A 20242-nucleotide genomic window follows, 5' to 3' on the forward strand; every position below is an offset into this window, starting at 1 on the left:
GGTTAGGCAGCTGCCTGGAGCAGTTAACTGTGGTCACCTCCCCGTCACCTGGCCGGGATGGCCACCCTGTTGTTGTTAACAGAAGAGGCCGTTAAGGGTCCGAATACAGAACTAGGAGGGAAGGTTCTTGCTCCTTGGTTTGTCTTTTGGGGAAGTAAATTCAGAAAAAACATCAATTGGCTGGGACAATGAACGAACGAGCGGGCTGGCGCAGTGAGATGCTCCTGGAAAGCAGTTACACTTCAGGTATAAATTAAAAGGAGAAACATTTTTATGCTGGAAGGGGAACACCTGGCTGATGGGAGCAGGATGTGTGTGAGAGACAGGACTGCTAATAAACTGGGAAGAGAGAAAGAAGTAACATCTAGAAAATACTATCGAAACAACAAAAAGCAGAGAAGAAAACCCTCTGAGCTGCCTTTGTGGCGGACAGAACAGCACCTTTCTATCAGATGGGGCCCATATGTAATCAAGAGCAAAGAAACAGGCATGCCTGTCACTAATTTGAAAGAGGAATAAAACAGGAAGACAGACAAGGAACTACAATTTAGGTTATTAGTTTTCTCCAAGAAAACGATACTACTAGGGTTGAAATTGAGTGGGACATACTGTAAAGCGTAACAGCCTGTGAATGGGGGCACAGAAAGGAAGCCAAAAGTGACATTTTTTTCTAAGAGACAGTGGAAAATACGGTCAAGCCCTGAATATATGAGAAACAGATTGGTAGTGTTTGGGGATTCCTTTCAGAGATGGAGACCAGCAAGGTAAGGTGAGGATGACAGTGCTGCTGGAGCCCTACACCCGCCCCGTCCAGCCACAACAAACCCCGGCTACTAGCACATTGCTGCTGTCTGTGATCAATCACGGTGAAATGCAAAAACTTGTACAAACTAAAATGGCAAATCAAACTCCAGAGTAATGTCTAGGGTTTCCAGGCTGAAACTTTACTGGCAAGAACACATAAAGACTTCTAAAATTAACATTTTTTGAAACAAGTTATAGAAGAATTTCAGCTGTTGACTTCAGCAATGAAGAGTATGTCTCTTTAGGTGTTTAATCATACCTAATGTTATACACTTACTGTATACAATATACTTATACCTGCTTATCCCAGAGAGGGAGAGGTATGTACACACACACGTGCCAGAGCTAAGACTTGGTAAGTTTTGTATGGCTTTCTCTCTAGGATAACTTAAATACCTAGATGTCATCTCTGATATCTCTGTTTTTCCAATTCACATCTTAGTTATTCAATATTAAGTTCATTATTACTATTTTTTTTCCCCTGCAGAAAGACGCTGCAAGAGAACCACCACCATTCAACCCCCCAGGAACATTCTTAGAACCCCAAAAGAAACAAGATCAACCCTTAGCTACAGATCATCCAGGATCATTAGAAGAAACCAGTTCTGACATCATCCGTCCTTCTCTCGCTCTCCTATTTAGGCTTGCATTTACTGATGAAACATACCACTACAGTATAGCTATACTTGTACTTCTGCCACTAATACTACTTTCCTTGTATTTGCTTTGATGTCACTGTGTCCACGCCTTCAGTGTAAGTGCAGCGGTGTTCCCAGCACGCAGGTTTTTTCTCAGAGTTTCTTCGTTGAAGATTTCAGTGTCAGGGGCTTGAAAAAGATTATTATTTTTTTTGTAAACAAGACTGTCAATACCTATCTCTTACAGGCAAGTTCTCTTAAATTTCCCAGATGTGTAGTGCATACATAAGCATTGAGTAAGCTATTTGTACAAGGCAGTTTTGTATTACAAATGTTTGGATTCATTTTTATTTTTTTTTAACTGGACCTTTGCTACAATATTAAAAAAGTATAATTTAGTTACATGGACACCAGTACGTGGATAACTGGCATGCAGCCATCTTTACACTGTTTCAGAAAACTTTAGTTAAATACTGATGCATTAAATGCATGGGAATTTAAAGTCTTCCTCTTTTTAATTCCAACATTTAAAGGGAAGATAGTAGCCTCAAATTCTGTTTTTTTTTTTTTAAAAACTGTTACAATCATTGTCGCTGGCTTTCCTTACCTTGTTACAATACGGGCATTCACCAAAGATGACGTTAAAACTCTGCCTGCTTGAAGGAAGACCTTGTAGCCACTGGAATAGAAGGAAGTGGATTAAAATTCACATTCATTTCGTACTGAATTTAAGAACAATCTGTTCTCCCAGGTGGTTTTCAAAAGATCAACATCTGGCAGTGGCGTGGGTCACATCAGTCTGTGTACACGCAGAGGGAGGTGGGTTCCCTTCCACTGCGAGCTTCTGTGTGAATTGGGGTCAGAAGACAAGAGGAAGCACGGTGACTGCTGCAGCACCCTTAAAGGATTTTGCTTCATCTGCAATTTAAGCGGGCAACGCTGATTTTCTGGAAAAACCAAAGTTGGCCCTGCTAATGACTTTACCTCAAACAGGCAAGCCTGGTGAAAGGGTTGTCCACATCGGGGATCATCACACACTTGATCGGGAGCGCTGCCGTTGAGGCGATAGGCGTAGCAGATTCCACAGTCCTTAGCAAAATCCTTAAAACACAACACGGTTTAGCTTACAGCGCGGCAGGGCTGGTAGCACAGAAACCACGTTCAACTATTTGTCTTTGCTTTTGCATTTTTTGTTACTTGGAGTTACTAAATATTTTTGCCTTCAATATATATGTTTATGCCATTATGGCATAAAGAGTGAGATTAGTTGCCAGATGTTCCAGGCTTTACACTCTGTTATATTTTATCCTCTCACCAAATTGCATCTGGTTTGACAAGCATTTTCATGCTCTTGGGCCCCATTGTTTCCTTTTTATTAAACACAATGATTTGTCATTACAGTTGGACATTAGACGCAAGACCTCCGTCAGATATTAATTTAAAAATTTCACAAGTGAAAGCGAAGCTAGTAATCCAGTGTTACAGCATTGTCAAAAATTAATTCCGAGTTTGTTTGAAATGCATCAGTATTTGGATGGCCTCTTGTCCCCTCTAAGCAGCTCTACCTAATTAGAACTTAAGTCATCAACATCCATAACAGAATGTTTGGATTTTCCACATCTCATTAGCTACTCTGGAACTTCCTCCTTCCCTTTTAATAGTGAAGCCTGTTATTAATCGCCTTACTGCTATGAAGGCCACAGGAAAGTGTGCACCTCTAATCAAAGGTTAACAAGCTCTGACAATTGTTGCTTGAAGTTCAGAAGTCCCTATGACAATATATTAATCCAATTACCTCTCTTCCAAGTCTCTTATTTCTGCTGGCAGTTATAAAGCGACCATTTAAGTTTTACGTATTCAGAAATAAGGACTGATCATTAACAAAAAGCAACTTACACTTTTTTCTAACGCAGCACGAGGTGGAAAATCAATTTCCAAGAGGTCTTTCAAATTCTGTAATAAACTGATTTCTGGATCCCTGCAGATGGGAGAGAGGGAGAAAAAAGTCAACACTGGGAACGGCAAATACCATTTCAGTTTCAGGCCTGTAGGATGCTTACCATAAGTGTATATTGCCGTTCAGCTTAACTCTCAAAGGGTTAACCACTGCAAACAAAGTACATCAATAATTACATCATCCTTAGGATCCTCCCCACCCAATTCAACCTCTCAGATTTCAGCACTCAAGGAGGAGGCATGGGCTGGGAGTTTTTAATTATTTACAGTACTTAAGTCAGTGACTGCTCTTGGTTTTTAGCTGTGAGGAGTTCATTACGCTAATATTTAAAATATTATTCTGTTGAAGAGTGATCGTAGTTACCTTAAAAAACTGGTAAGAAGCTGTAGAACATGGAGTAAAAAATATTTCCACCTGCTATTAGGACATATGTAGTAAATTCTTATTTTTTCAAAAGAAAATTACATAAAAATATAAACACGATTGGGTTACCATCTGTAGGACACAGGGTTCCCTCTAAACTATGCTAGGAAAGCACTGGAAAATAGCATCACTCAGACAGGGAAACAGCATGCTATGGATTTAGGTTGTTAAACCCCCAGCATCTACTGTGTAAAACTCTCCTACACATGTATTCAGCCGAATTCCTGGCTCTGCCTAAGTGAAGTGTACCCCAGGAGCTGACAGCGCTGACACCAGCACACGCTCACCACAGCTCAGATTCTAGAAGAGAAACAAACGGTGCATGTCTGCTGCCTTACCGTGATCTGCTCCAAGAAAATAACACTCAGGGAACATGTTTGGATGCCGAGGATCTACCTCTACGTTCACCGAGACATTGTTCCCTACAACAAGAAAGCAACTAAGCCACAGGGGAAGCTTTTTGTCGCACTCAGTTATTTGAGAACGGAAGCATCAACCTTTTTTTACAAGCACTTTTAAATTGGTTAATCGAGGCTGGTTTTCATTATGATAAATAATAAAAAGTTGGTAGGTACCCAAATAAATTGTACAAAGTATCAGTATAGATTAAATACTCAAATTTCAATGGACTGTAATTACAAATAGCAACTGATTTAAAAAACCTGCCAGTCTTGAGTTTCCTTTTAGACTAGTCTTAACCTTAACACTTATTTCTGAACAATCAAACTCAAGCTAGATGATGTAATCCATTTGAAATCCTAGCAAAATTTTAAAGGTAGTAGAGATCAATTGAGAGAAGCATAAAGACAATATTAAGAAGTCAAAGTCCCCTCCACAGCATGCTCCCGGACTGAGCGAGCAGTGGCATTATTCTTGAAATAGCAAATAATTTCCTTCTGCAAAGCATCCCATCATCCCCCTAAAGTCTGCTCTTCATCAGGGGTAAACAGCTCAAAACTGCTCTGGATGTACGTTAAAAACCTGGCAGCAAAACCAGGCGATACCCAACACTTTTTGTAATTAAGAGGTACGTTAGGCTTTCCCTCCTCGAAGAAACTGGAATGAATGAAATCAAAGTTTTGTCATAACCGAAGATTGTCTGTGACCGACAACAAAGGGCTCAAAGCCCAGGGCTGCCCTCCCCTGAACTAATGTGAGGCGCTTTTTGAGGCTTTTCTTTCCTTTTCATTGGCCTGTGTCAAAGTACAGCAGGACCAAGACAAAGCCATCCTGACTGCAGACACACACAAAAGCAGCGTTGTCCAACCCACGGCATTTTAGCCAGTTGCTGAACCTTTTCTGTCCTGTCCCTCCCTCCACCCCAGCCAAGGGGGCAGAGGGAGCAGCCTCAGCACCACCAGCTCCTTTCCTGCCTCCCTCTGCAGGTGATCAGCCCTTCCGCAGGTTTTGGGGACAACTGCTCTGCTTTGGTCCCCTGCACATTTGCCCACTTCTGCAATTACGCTGTTGGTATTTAGGATTTAAGCTACAAATCAGAACTCCTCTCTCAAAGATAACAGTTCCCCGCATTTCTGACCTCTGACAGGGGCAAGCTGCTCCTTTACCATTACAAGACTCCTCACCCTACATATATTAAGACCTTAAAATGCCAGACGTCAGCGTATGAATTAGGTACTTTTTCAGATGGTTAACACTGTAAGCCTCTAATTTCCTCTCTTCTCTTAATTTCTCTGTCCTTTCCACCTGCCTCTTTTAACCCCCTTTTCTTCTCACTTTTGACTGTACTCTAACATTCCTTTCACTCTTCCAGGACCGGATCAATCTAAAGCAATACTCTGTTAAAAAATCCGGAATTTGTGAAGGAGATAAGTGCTTCATCTAAGCTGAGTTCTTACAAATACTGATCTCTCTAGAGTTACTATGCAAGTCCTCATGACAGTCACATGTTCAGAAATACACAAAAACTGCCTGCAGCAACTTCAATTTTCTGGAACACCACAAAGTTGTAACTGATTTTCTAAACAGGCTGAGTATTCTGAGGATACACAAAATATACGCAAAAAAAAATAAAATAAATACACGAAGTAAGAGAGTTGCGTCTTGTTGGTTTTCAGTGCTACCTTTCGTTTTCCTAACTGCAACAAGCACCATCTGATTAGATAAGCAAAGCAAAACAGCACCCTTGGTTCTGCTTCTCAAATCCATGGTGTTCCTTCAAATCTCTTCATACCTATTGCGATTCTTCTTTTTGTAGCGCTCCGGGTGGGATTTTCTGGCTCAAGCACCCATGTCTTCTCATCAATTTCATCCATGGCATCCCAGAATTCTTTCAGCGATTCTAATGCCACCAGGAATTGATTATAAATGTCTACTAAGGAGTTCTTAGAAAAGAAGAAGTTTAAACAAATTTCATATAGTTTCCACCTACAGACACACAGAATATTTAAAAAACAAACTAGGTGATACAATGTGATATAGGCAGCGTTAAAATCTAGTATCCGATTGCATCACAGTAGCTTAAAACATTGAACCTCAGGGGTTTTCCACTGAAGCAACCCAACGAGAGAATAGCTACACGCAGAGTACAAATAAGTACTCTTAATCCTGATAGTTCTAACATGTTGTGATATACGTACATCATACCTGCGTTTGATGGTGTTTTATATACTCCTTTTCAGAAAACTTCCCTGAAAACTGGTAACAATTATTAACCTGCATTGTAACTTGTAACAACTACTGTAAAATGAAAGGAAAAATCATTTATCTACTATCAAACTTCTAACATTTTAAGATTTTGTCTCTACTTTGGCTGAGCCCCACGGCAGTGGCACCAAATACAAATACACAGAAATATCCACATAACTAAAGTAGCTTATTTATTTTTTAACAACTCTAAAGAAAGATAGCCTACCACATGCCATAATTATCTCAAAATTGAGCAGTATAAAAACAGGTACTTAACATTAGATTTCAAACCATGCAAATACCGCAAGAGAAGGAGAAGCCATCTAATAATCAGAGGATTACACTCAAGGGATTTCAGTATTTGAGAGTGGATTAGATGGAATCAGAAAAAATCTTTCATTATACAGGACAACATACAGAACAGCAACGCAAAAGAAGTCTTTTTTAAAATCATCTGTGAGCACAAAATAAGTTACTAGTTCTACAGGGAAAGACTAGTTCAAGTAGAGAAAAGAGTCAGCAGTCAAGTTAAAGCCCTTCCACATGCAGATGTCCAGAGGGTACAAAACACAAATGTAGGGAACCAAAAGAAAATGGAGAATGCACGAAAAGGAGAGAGGCCAGTTCTGTCTGGAGTAGCGCCCCACAGGGGCTTTGGGCCTGACCCAAGAGGGAATCGGTGGAGGAACTGGGAAGTGTCATGAACAGCCAAGTAGGAGAACACGGAGCAGTCAGAACAGGGCTTCGTGGGGAGGAGTGATCTATGGCAGGAAAAAAGTGAAGGTGTCAAGAAACCACAAAGGCGGCAGTGAAGGGAGACCAAAGGGGGCCGGGGGGGAAGAGTTTTGGAGACTTTCTCATAACTTGCTTGCTCAAATTGTTCAGCAACAGGAAACTCACGAGTGGAAGAAGAGGAATCATTTGGGAGCACCAAAGGGTACTCTGAAATCATTTCCGCAGAACACAACTGAATAATTAAATGCACGAGTCAAAAGCAGGACAGACAGGAGAGAACTAACCAGACTTCAGTTCGGATAAAGAGATTGTGAAGTACGCTTTGAAAAACAAAGAAAGATGTAACACGGGCCAGGTTTCAGGTATCTTTTGGCCCAGGAACAAGTTCTTGGGATCGAAAAGAAAAACCTTCCTTAAGAAGGTTCACTTCTTCAAGAGGCATTTTTCTGTAAATAACACGAAATACATGTGGAATGGTTTCCTCTAATGTTTAGTAATTATGTTCCTTCCTCCTCACCTGGACAAAAAGAAGCAAATTACATTAACATTCTCAGATGAAGAAACATGATTTTTACATGTAATAAGTTTTTACATTTTACACATACGTATTTTAGAAAGAAACAGTGTAGCTCAGAAATAAAATGCTACCTTTTCCCCGCTGTTATTAGATTATATTAAAGTAGGAAAGCACTTAAGCAGAAAAGTGTGAATACTGCCAATCTCAAAATGTAACGCTTATTATCTTTAAAAGCATTTTGTTACTTTCATAATACCTGAAGTGATATAATAGTGTCAGTCACTTAACCACATCTTAGAGTATAATATCTTCATCTTAAGTACTATTATTTCCAGTATTTTAATAATTTCCACACAGTCCTGAAATGTGATCTTTTGTGCTCTGATGACACTTAAATTAATAGCATAATTTTCTGGTACTTGCAACAGTTGCTTTCCATTTTGATTTTTTACATTTTTCTATATCACATACAGATAAATCCTCTAATAATCATTTTTATCTTTATCTTCCGGGAATTCAAAGGGTTTCACTAGAAAAAAGAAACATCAAGGGATTATAACCCACAGATAAGTTTTAAAATCCAATTAATTTTAATACTAATTGTAATTTTTCAATGATGTTCCTTAAAAAGGTAGTTAAATCTTTTTTTTTTTAAACGTACTGTTCATTTGATCTTATTTGCATGCTTCACTGATGTTGCCAGCTGTCTCCTGCTATATACATAAATGCATCTCTAGCTATTTACATACACCGCATGCTTGTCATGCAAACCATGGAAACTATAACATCCCTTTTTATTTTAATAACCAACTAATTTTTGGTCATTGCCCAACGCTTCTCTAAAAGACTGCCGTCATGCTTTTTTTGTTTGTCTACGCTACACCCAGATAGTTGCTAACAATGTCAAACAGCATAAACTCTTTGTTTCTTGATCACTTTGGTACAAATGCGTTAGAATTTGCATGAAATATGCCAATGATTCTTTGGAAAAGAAGATGTTCGTAGTCCTGGATCTTATCGCTGGCTGCCTTGACTCTGAACAGCACTTGCAAAACCAAACCGGTTACTCCATCCTCTGTATCCGTTAGGTTTCCATGCTCATCAGAAAAAAAACACACATTATAAAACCAAAGACCACTGTGTCCATTTAATCCTTCACAACAACCTAAAACAAAATGAAGGTGTTTTTAACATATAATATGAACCTTGCATTTTATTTCCGACTACTGAAGACCGCGACATCAGCTGCCCATACGAGTAGTAACGAGGTAAGGAAATGCTAGGACTAGAGCAGTCACAGCACTTTAACGCGGGGGTTTTGAGCTGGGAACCACCGTCTTTTCTAACTTGATCTTGTGCAGGAGGCAGCAGGGAGGGCGCGGTCCGACCTGAAACACTGCGCATGATTCTGACCAGACCTCCTCAAGCAGACCAACCACAGCTGCGACAGAAGCTTCTAAGATGAGGAATGGGGAGTCTACCATTAGACAAGGCCAAAAAACTTTTACTGGTTTAGACTAGCAAAGCAGTGTAAGAGGAGATGTGATTCTTAACTACTATTATCTACACTACAGCAGCCGTAGGAGATAAGACCTAGAGCTCAGGCTCGTTAAAGGACCCATCAAATCTGAGTTCCTACAAAGTCAGCAGTTGGAGCTCACTTGCTGTCCCTTACAGCCTGAGGTCCGAGAACACCTGACACTGCCCGGTCACCTCACTACTTGCAAGTGGGAGCTTGGTAAGTTTTTGACAGAGCTACGCTGCATGATTTAATGATCCCATTCCCTTCAGCTCTCTATAATGACCACCACCGCAACTGAGCAGCCCAAAAATATTATTGAGCTTATCATCAAAATATATTTTCAGAATAGATGGCCTCACTCTGAGTTTTCATATGGAAAAACAAGAGAAAATGTTAGTTTGGGATACTCAGCTTGCGATCCTTTCATCTGGCTAGAGGACTGTTTTTATCAGAGCATCACCTCCTGTGACCATAGTTAAAGCTTTAAACACTAAACACTTCTCCAGATCTTTCAAATTTCAAGTTGTGAGTGTAGAAAACAGACTACTTAGGAATGACTTGTGAAAGTCACTGTAAGTGACTTCTGGCACTGTTCTCTCTCTCAACAAAGCATATATTCAGCCTCAAAGTCCTAGTTGTTCAAGGCTCTACGTGGCAAACACCTGACATACACTGATACAAGCTATACCAACAGTCTCCTTTGGACTGAACAGCAAGGAAATGTTAATTTGCAGGGCATGATTCTGTGATCTTAACTTCCGAAACAGGTGTGTGTAGAGACTGGGTTAAATTGGTTATTTTACAGGAAACAGACATGACAGACATGTAAACATATCAACTTCGGTGATTCTCCGGAAGTTTTAGAAAACTTTGACCCGAACATTACCTTTGTGCTATCAGACTATGTATCCTCCATTCATTTCAACACTGGTAGGAGATGAAGCACACACTTCGGTCTGTGAAAATCAGATATTCTGGACCTACCCATTTCCTAGTGGCACATACCTTCTCTTCTACCAGGAAAGACTCTCGTGTAGTTTTGCAACTTGTGTTTCCATTTCTATCCTCCACACCCTCATCTCTGTCTCATCACTGGTAGCTCCTCAGGCCAATTCTTCCCCCCCCCCCCCCCCCCCCTTTTTTTTTTTACTTTATTCTAGTTCAAACACTTTCCCCGATTTCAGCCCTATTACCCATACACTCTTTCCTTCAATTAAAGATATAAGAAGGAATGGAAAAAAAAAGTCACTCTACTCCTGGTTCTTATTTCTAGAGCCATAGAGGCTGGGAAGAATGAAGTCCTAAGTCTGTCGGTGCCTGCCATAAAATCCATGAAACCTTCCAGTTACTTTGAAGAAGTGCTACATGCCTATATTGGTGTTCTGCCAAATTTCAAACACCTGCCCTAAATCCTGGATGAACTAAATATTAATTGAACAGTAGTAAGAAAGTTCTAATTAAGGTAAATACAGCACAACTGATGAAAGATCAGGTTTTTTTCCTTTAAAAAAAATAACAAAGAATTTGCTTAACCCAACTTAACACAACTGAAAAGCATCCTAATGGAAAAGGTACAGCAGCCTAAATTCTAGGTGCAGTTATGTGCTTGCCCTTTATGAATTTGTAGACAGAACACAATTTAATAAAGCGCATAGTTGTTAAGATGGAAAATGGATCACCTGTATCACCTAAATAATTTATGATTCTTTAGATTTGTTTAGAAACTGTTTATTTGTCATGAAGAGTACTCTAACAATTCTCCCCCTCCTTAGCACAAATCAAACTGAGACACAACACTCTGAAATCTTTATAAAGTGTCTTGTCAACCACCTCCATTTTTTGTATTTATAGATGCATATAAAGCTGGTGTCTGTGAAGCTCTAAGAAAAAGCACAATTATGATGCATTTTATTGTGTTTTCATCAAAATAACTAAAGAATAATCTCATTCATACCACTGTATCTTCTAAATCTTGTACTACTGTTTCATTGTTGGCTGGCTGCATGACCTCATTAGTCATTAATTTCCACTCTCATGACCTTCATGTAGCCAACCAGGTGGGCAGTGGTCAGCACAGAAACAATACCCTGATGCGAGGGCAGCAGAATAGATGCACTGAAACGGCAGAACTATACTTACAGTGTATGCTAAAATGTGGAGACAGCACATTTATCTGGTTATTTAGAAAAAGAATATAACCGAAATAAGTAGATGTTCTTGCACTTGTCATTGAGAAGCACTCTGCATTTATTTGGCACTTGTAACAGTAGCAGCAGCAGCAGCAGCATTGCCCTTGGTGCTGATTTCTTACTACTCTAAAATGTCTCCTCTGAGCCAGAATACACTGGCTGTTGCTGATCATGCTGTGAGACACCTGCACTGGCTACTAGGCTTGTCATGACGCACAAAACCCTACCATCTTCAGCTTGACATTGTGCAAGTTATAATTATTCATCCAAATGAATATGTCAGAGCAGCAGCAGCAGACCTCTCATCAGAGCAAAAGAAAAATACATCAAAACATTATCAACCCAGCAGGAAGACAGGGACCATAAGGAAAATTACCCATTTTTAATATGGATGCCATAAAGCCATGTCTATTATTATACCGGGGGGGGGTGGGGGGGGGAAGGGGGGGGAACCAACACAACAGCCCAACAACCCCTCAAGTTTAAAGTCCATGAGCACTGAAATAGGCAACAGCACACACATGGGGGTGGGGGAAATAAAAAAAATACAATCACCTGAAATCTATTCATATTTTCTTGCATAGGAGTTTATATTCTAATAGTGCAACTGTGCACATTTAGTTAAGCCTTGTCAGTTTCTACACTAAAAATGACCAGCAAATATTAAAATTCAAGACCTGTCATATGAAAACTTCATGTTATTTTACTAGAAAATAGGTACAGCATGTTCTTTTTCCCTTTTATGAACCAAAATTTTCAACCACTTTAGGACCTGCTAAATTCCGCTACCAGTGGTGCTTCAGCATGATCGAAGCTTAACCCCTATTTTACCACGGCATGAAGGCTGCTCACTGCAGTGCTTTCCATGCATTTTCATAATAAACACAATTTGCAGAATCACTACACACAGTTTTACCCAGAAGTGTTAGGTTCATGTCACCCACACAGATAAGGTCCATTTTCAAAAAAGACTGTACAACTAAAGCATTTCTGTGAGCACAACACACAAGTTGCTGGTATTTGGTTCAGTATTACAGTAGAATTAGTATCACATGATTTCAAAACAAGGTTTTCCGTTACAACCAAATGTCTATTGTTCATGTTTTCAAACAGTCCATAGGTAATTCTAAATGTAAAAATGTTTTAAGAATGTCATATTTTTAATAGTAATTTTTTAACTTGGTTGTAGTGTCAATATTAATAAATTCGCTCCCATCTTTAACTTGTCAAAGGCAGCTGATTCACAGCATGTTTTTCAAGAACGTTTTATTAAAACATAAGTCCAGCTAGTAGCTATAAAATTACTAACAGTAAACACAGAAAAGCAATGACTGTCAAGGATATTTGAAATGTTGTTAATTTGAGGCAACAGAAATTGCAAGGCTGTAAAATTAAGAAAATACTATTAAAATTATGCATAAAGTTTGAGGTTAGAAACAGTACTTGAAATCCTGACTGTAGTATATGGAAACCAGTTAATTTAAGGGAGAAACAGTATCTGTTCAAATTGTTCCAAACCATACCAGAGGATCAAAACTGAAAATTTCATGTGATACTAAATATATTTTTCATTTCCAGTGGTCCATTCTTGCAGTTATTTCCTCATGATCTCATATTATAGGATCTAGGGTGACACACAGAACCCTGAGCTTTGCAGTCAAAATCATGCGTCTGTCTTAAAATCCTTCTGCTGCAACCTTTCAGCCACGTTCCCTATGTAAATTTAGTATCGCAAAGACAGGCTTTATTGATGGGTAGAAATCCTCGCGAGAGTTAGAATTATGAAATGCAATCATTTATGTAAAATCTATTTTCCTGAATTAAATGAAATTAAACATCAACTATTTTCTAGAGACAATTCAAATTAACTTACATCTAAGTGGTCACATTTAAATCCATTTAATCAAGTACACATGCTCTATTAAGGAAAAAAAAAAGATACATGAAATAATGCAAGAGACTGAAAAAAAGACAACGGCTCTTAGTTCTTTCTATTAACAATACCAGTTAAACTAGAAAATCAGAATTACATTCTTTCCTGTTGTTCTTTTAATTGTAACCACAGAAGTTTTGTTATGAAAACTATACATGATAACCATCTAGGGGAGACCTCTTTTTTTTTTTGTGTCTGTCAACTTTAGAGAGTGCTTCTTTTCTGTTAGATAATCATTTCTCATGCATTTATTTTCCCAATATAATTCTAAAAGATATTTCAGCTGTATGAACAGCTTAAGAAAAAAACAGCCAGTATGACTGCAAAGCATACAACACGCAAAGTCTATCTATATGTGAAGGAAAATATTTAAAACTTCATCATAACATTTACTTAAGCACGTGTAACAGTAAAATGCACAGAGGGGAAAAAAGTTGGAGTTAATAAATAGAAGTCCAACCCCTCATTACCACCTTCGTATTGCACAGGTATCTCTAGTTATTAAAAAAAGATGTATAGTACAGCAGTTTACCTGTGGCATCCAAGAAATAGCAAACTGAACAGGAAAATCCACAAGGCAATCCGGTGGTTCTGATGGATACTGAGAAAAAGAAAGGAAATACAGTTTTTCTTTTCTTTTTATTTTTTTTAAATAATTTGAAATCAGACCAATACTCAGCTGCCAAATTTGATAACGAAATACGAGCACTTCAAGCATCTTGAGAACTTGGCTCTTAGAGGAAACACTATGTAAAGCATTTTCATAAATAGTTATGAATGTTAATTATCATTTAAAGAAGAAATCTACTGTAAAGAGTTCTTATATATCAAATTTTAGTAAAGGCAAGAAAATCAGTTTTCTGTGTTCAGTGTTAACAAAGACACATTAAAAAAGAACTTAAGACAAAAAACCAACAAATATTTTAAAACTATTTCTCCTCAGTTACCTGTACTGAATAGGAAAGTTTAAAAACTATTAAAAACAAAAAAATTCCAATAAACCCTTCATGAGTCAAGAACTAATTTTCATTTAAACCAGACTATTTGCTCTGATTGGCAACATTTTTTTGTTTTTTGAAAGAGGAAGTAATCAAAGTACATAACTATTTAGAAAGAGATGAATGAACACACGCGCAAAATTAAAACAACTCCCTGCCCCGAATGAAAAGGTACCAACAAGGAAAAGAAAAAACCAGCTGTATTAAGGAAACTGAAGTTATAAAAGTTTGAGAACTCAAAAGATAACCACTGACTATTCATTACACTTGTAAATCTTTTGATGTTTAGCACCCAATATGAGATCTGTGGAAAAAAACTGTATTTTCTGAAAAATAAAGTAGAAACGGAAAGAAACATCTAATTACAAATGAACTGTATGTTTTTTAAGAGCACCTATCCAAAATTTTATTCACCTGAGAATCTGCCTCCTTTAGTCCTATGCAACCTTTCAAATTCTAACAGTGATGTACACAGCAGTTATAGAAATTATATTATTATTGTATCAACTGCCAACACAAGAAAATGTTACACACAGTCTTATTTGGGGAGACATACAAAAAAAAGTCCCAGCTTCCTCACAGAATTAAAAAGAGCTATAGACAAAGTAGAAGTTTAGCTGTGCTGCTTCCCATAACCATTCTCCATCCAATGTAAACCTCTAGACACAGAAGACACAGACACTGTCCCTACCTATCAAATGTCTGTCAATCAATTGATAAGAATTTTTGAAATGTGTCTTTATTTATGTAAAATGTAATTCTACAGTAATTAGTTTCAAATTGTTCTCTATGGCAAAGAGCAAAAAAGAGATACAGCTTCCCTAGCGTACCCATTCTTCATTGCTCTGATTTTAATAACGATCTAGTGGATTAATGGATTTCACATAAATTTGTTTCAACTTGCCTTTTAATTTGCTTTCATTTGTGGTTTCTGTAGGTATCCAATTTCTGAAGGCAACTCCTACAACTTGAGTATCTTGTGCTTCACCATTTTATCAATTTGGTGGAAGACAAGTAACAGTGACAGACCAAGAGAAGGGAAGCAACTAATCTGGACAGGAGGCAGTTACAACTTACAAATGTACATCCACAAAAGCTGTTATGATTTCTTTTATTATAGTGTTACTGTTCGTGTACTGTAGGCATTGTAGTGCTATTGGTTTTGTATTGTAAGTATTATTTTTCATTAAATACTTCAATGCTTGCATAGACGCAAACCTGTTTTCAGTGTATAAAAGTATGCCTAGAACAAACTAAGTCAGAACAATTTTTCCATAGGACTGGTTTTAGGACTACCTCATTTAAATCCCAACAGCACTAGCCAATTATATGTTTACTTTCTTGGTAAGTAAATTCATTTTATGCAGCCTTTTGTAGAATGCCTTGGAATAAGTGCTTGCAAACAGATTCTACTAACTTTGTATTACTTAACCCCCATCCCCACCCCCAAACCAAAAAACCTACAGCACTTTTCCCCTTCATTTTTAGTCAAATTTTCTTTAGACCCCAGTATTGTACTGTGCACCAGATAATTGCCAAGAACTATGCAACAATGATTCTATACATATGTACGTAATGTTTTTAGACCTTGCGCAGTGAAATCCTATACAAATAAAAGGTGAGTGATTCCCCAGGAGACAGTATTTTAAAACACTATTCCAGAGCATATCAATGATATCACGTGTTATTAGTTACATTCAAATGTATATGCAATAAATTATCCTATTATTTAGAACAATTTAAGCAAGCATTAAATGAAATATTTGTATCTTTGCGCATGCAGCTATCTTTACCTAGAAAAAATATTTTCATAACCCTTGCCAAATCATTCAGATAATAGCACCTTGATTACTACTACATGGCATGCAAATTCTTGCAGTGGCCTATTTGAATTCTTGGGATCTGAAATGACAAGCACCCAACCCATTTCACATGCAATACAAAATGAAATCTGATAAATGAAACCCATTGTGTTTGTTATACTTGCAAAGATGCATGCTTTGTTTTCAGAAAACTTCTCTAGTTGTTTGTTTAAACAAAGAACGGATAAAGATCTCTGGACCAGGCATTTTCAACCAAATAAACTGGAAAACTATTTCACAAAATTTAATGTGAGCATTGAACAATGTATCCTTTTATGAAGTTTAAACTTTATCATTTACCAAAGTCAAAACTGTGTAGCACGTGATTTGGCTAACAAACCTAACTATGCCTTAACTAGTTTCAGTTCTTCCAGGTTTAAATTGATCACCCCAAGTTTCCTAGACACTTCACAAATGCCGTTTAGAGACACCCAGTGTTTTGAGAGGACAGTTCCTAACACAAAGCACATTAAGACAAGGATAACAAGCAGAAACATTCGACAACATTGACAGCGTTAAGGAAAAGTCCTCAAAATACACTCAAAAAACTTTAAGAATGATAGCAGAGGAACATTTAGGGGATTATCTGAATACACATGATAATCTCATGAAAAAGAATTTCCCAAATAAATTGTTGAAGAGTTTCTTCCCAAAAACATTTTTGGCAGCCTTATGTAGCGCATTCATGAGGACAAGGCTGAACAAAGCCATCCGCTAGAATACAGGTAAGAGCCAGCAGTATGTTGGGGAGGAGGTTTAGCTCACATACTAACCTTAATCACAGAAACAGCATAACAAAGGTAAACTTTTATTAAAGCAGGTTATCAAAAGAAATGCCTTCAAAAAATACTTCAGCAAAGTCTTTTCAAATGTATTAGATACATACATATGAAGAAAAATCAAATCCACATGTCACTAAAACAATGTTTCACATATAATTTTTTTCTTGTGGCAAGTATAAATGCACACATGGTTTAAAAAGGACAAGCAATTGATCCTTCATCATTAAAATCACTTGGGAAAAAAAATAAAATTGATGATTACTTGTTACAACAGACAAGTTGGATAATCTAGTCCGTTTATTACGCTATATCTTTACTTGTTAGACAGTGCTTTCTTCTGCTATTAGGAGTCTCACCTTCAGATATTTTATAAAGAAAATACACTAGTTTTAAAAAGAACCAAACCCAATAAGCTCGATTCCCCTTTTAGAACAATGAAAAGTTAAGGCCTAACCAGAAACAGCCAATGCATAAGTGTAATAGGGTTTGACCATGGCAGCTGCTTGGTAAAAATGGATATTGCACTTAATATTTTTTTTTCTGCACTTTTATACTTCCAAATAGTTACAATACTTCAGTCACCATGAAAATCCAGAAAAAAATACTTAGGGGCAAGAGGCTGCACTTAATTTTCAGTGTCATGCTAAGTACAGGATAGCAGCCTCCTTATAAACAATTTTTTCCATCGATGTATTTAGTAATGGACTGACTAGCAAATTAATTATGCATTCATTACTCTGTGCATGTAGGATAGCATTATTCTTTTTTAAAATCTACTGTAGCAACCTCAATTCCCAAACAGCACTTTTTCCACAAGCTCTTTTTTGGCACCTAAGGTAAAATCAGTTTGTCTGATGTAAAACTAAAAACTCCCAGTATTTACAGGAATGTACGATGTCTGTAAAGGTGAAACTTATTCTTACAACACCGTGCCGACTCCTCATCTCTTAAAGATTATTATTCCAGAGCCTGGACCAAGGATAGTCCCAAACAACATTTAGACACCTTCAGATCCACTTTTCCCCACTAGACTGATTTTCTGAAAACAACAGCTATTACCATACAATTGTCACCACACAGCCTGGACATTTCATAGTTTCTCAAGAGATTTATGCCTTGAAATGAGAAATTCTATGAAGAAATACCACCATTCGAGTTCAGTTCTAAGTATGAGGCAGAATTATAATTTTTCTCCTTCTGCACATGCCATGGATTCGCTTTGCAAGCACTGTCAAAACCACCCAATTATTTAGACTAAAAAGAATTTTTTTTTAACATAAGGAACTCACTTCTGTAGTCAGTCTTTCATAAATCTTTCTATCTATAACTTTAACAGTAAGACTTGTTAAAGAAGTAACTCAACATCCTCTAATTCTTGTTATATGCATAGTCACTGGCGAGAGCAATAATAAATGAAACATCTCCCAGATGGCTTTGTTTGTAATCTAGTAAAATAACTGCAATATCATAAAGTGTTTTTCATGTGATGCAGTATTGTATGAAAAGATTCTTACAGATAGCCATAATGCAATATTAATTTTAAATATATAGGTTTCAAACTTTAACTTAAAAAACGTATCTCAAAAAAACAACCCCACAATTATCTTGCAGAACAGACATACCAACAAACAAACCAACTCTCTAAAATCTTTATGAATTAAGAAAAATCCATTTATTTCAAGGAAGCCTTAAGGTATTTTCTCCCACATTAATTCACCTTTGCATTTAACTTCAGAGTGATGAGATGCTGTCGCCCACAAGAATCTTCAGCTTTTAGCTTGATTGTGGCAAGCCCAGTATCCACATACACGACTCTGGAAGAGGAAGAGAAAACTTTTAACAGCATTGTAAGAAGTACAGTTTGAAACATCTGCAATACTCTTATTAGTCTGTTACAAATATTAATCAGAGAAAGTCCTATATGCCAACCATTTCTGCTGTTCTAGATTTACTGCTGTTAATACACCAGTCTACTGCTTAACGCAGTCATATATCTTTGGGTTATTTACAATGTGTGTCAAGGCTCACGCTGTGGTCAGTGAGCACTGTGTTTCAGTTTTCCATCACTGGAACCTTTGACACACACAGCATGTTCCTGTCAGCCTCTACTTATGTACACATTAAACTTCCTGTCAAATCTTTGATCCATTTCTGCAGTTTCTTACTGTATGAGACTTTTATGCTCTTGATTTGCTTTTCTCTTCAATGAAGTTCTCTTTTATTATCAATACTAATATCATGGAAAATTCAGTGGATATTGGTTCATATTCTGAAATTGATTTTCTGCAGAAAATAGTACCCAAACTAGTACAAAATGAGTTATTTATGATGATTTGCCTTTGTTTCATGACATTTTTACACAGCATACACGCACCCAAGCAAGTAACAAGTACATACTAAATGCAAATAAGTTTTAATACTTCTGACATAATCACTGACTCTTTGCTTAAGATGTCACTGATTTGTGCTTCCCACAACAATGAAGATGAATACAATTGTAAAATACATTGTTCTATAGAAATATGTTCTGCTGAGTAGCTTCAACAACTGCCAAAAAAGTTCAGACTTCTCCATATATTTACCAGTAAGCTGGGTATGAGAAAATTTTGGCATTTTTACAATGTCATTCTTGTGCAAAAATAAAAAGCAGTCCAAGATCATTGTACAACTTATCACCTAGGCTGATGGAAAGACCTATCAGAATTCAAAGAAGGCATCTGCTTGCTGTCCAAAATAACAATTCTATTTTTTTTAAAGCATTGCATATCAGCCCAGCCACTCTCAAGCCAGCACGCTAGGAAAAATGGTTATCTTTCAACTTCAGTCTTGAGGTGCCAGAAAGGTGTACAGGTTATTTCAGTTTAAATGCTAACATTTTTGCAGTTCTTTACACTATATTGGATGGTAGGGAACAAGATTAAAATATTGTTTTTATTTCTTAGATAGCAATAGATGTACATATCTTAAAATTTATTTCTGAAATCATTAAGGGTCAAGTCCTTTTACAATTCATTTAACAACCCGATAGCCTCTAAAATAAACATATACACATGCGCATGCCCATTTATATATTTAAAATGTAAGTATATGCACACCATTATATTAAAAATATAGTGACGATACAATTATATCCCATCATATTTGTAAAGAACCTTCACACTCAGTATTATTGACAGCATAAATTGGACAAACTTTTTTTTTAAAAAAATAAGCATTTGGAAAAACTACTAATAATA

General features: G+C 37.2%; 2 protein-coding genes across 3 annotated transcripts in view; one reads left to right on the forward strand and one right to left on the reverse strand.

The window, feature by feature from the left end:
* The window catches only part of VRK2 (VRK serine/threonine kinase 2), a 46379-nt gene extending 44393 nt beyond the window's left edge, over nt 1–1986 (forward strand). For both annotated transcript variants that reach the window (XM_027788451.2, XM_055815939.1), the window contains one exon: nt 1292–1986. In XM_027788451.2, coding sequence (XP_027644252.1) covers nt 1292–1534 — 243 coding nt within the window. In that variant the 3' untranslated portion in view covers nt 1535–1986. The remainder of the gene's footprint in view (nt 1–1291) is intronic.
* FANCL (FA complementation group L) overlaps nt 924–20242 on the reverse strand; it is a 30926-nt gene continuing 11607 nt past the window's right edge. Inside the window, exons 6-14 of the mRNA XM_055815940.1 lie at nt 18724–18820; nt 13897–13965; nt 6014–6164; nt 4161–4244; nt 3503–3548; nt 3339–3420; nt 2427–2543; nt 2050–2121; nt 924–1631 (exon numbers count right to left, since the gene is read on the reverse strand). Of these exons, the coding sequence (XP_055671915.1) occupies nt 1596–1631; nt 2050–2121; nt 2427–2543; nt 3339–3420; nt 3503–3548; nt 4161–4244; nt 6014–6164; nt 13897–13965; nt 18724–18820 (754 nt within the window). The 3' untranslated portion in view covers nt 924–1595. The remainder of the gene's footprint in view (nt 1632–2049; nt 2122–2426; nt 2544–3338; nt 3421–3502; nt 3549–4160; nt 4245–6013; nt 6165–13896; nt 13966–18723; nt 18821–20242) is intronic.

The sequence above is a fragment of the Falco peregrinus genome, chromosome 11, assembly GCF_023634155.1.
Source record: "Falco peregrinus isolate bFalPer1 chromosome 11, bFalPer1.pri, whole genome shotgun sequence".
Classification (NCBI taxonomy): domain Eukaryota; kingdom Metazoa; phylum Chordata; class Aves; order Falconiformes; family Falconidae; genus Falco; species Falco peregrinus.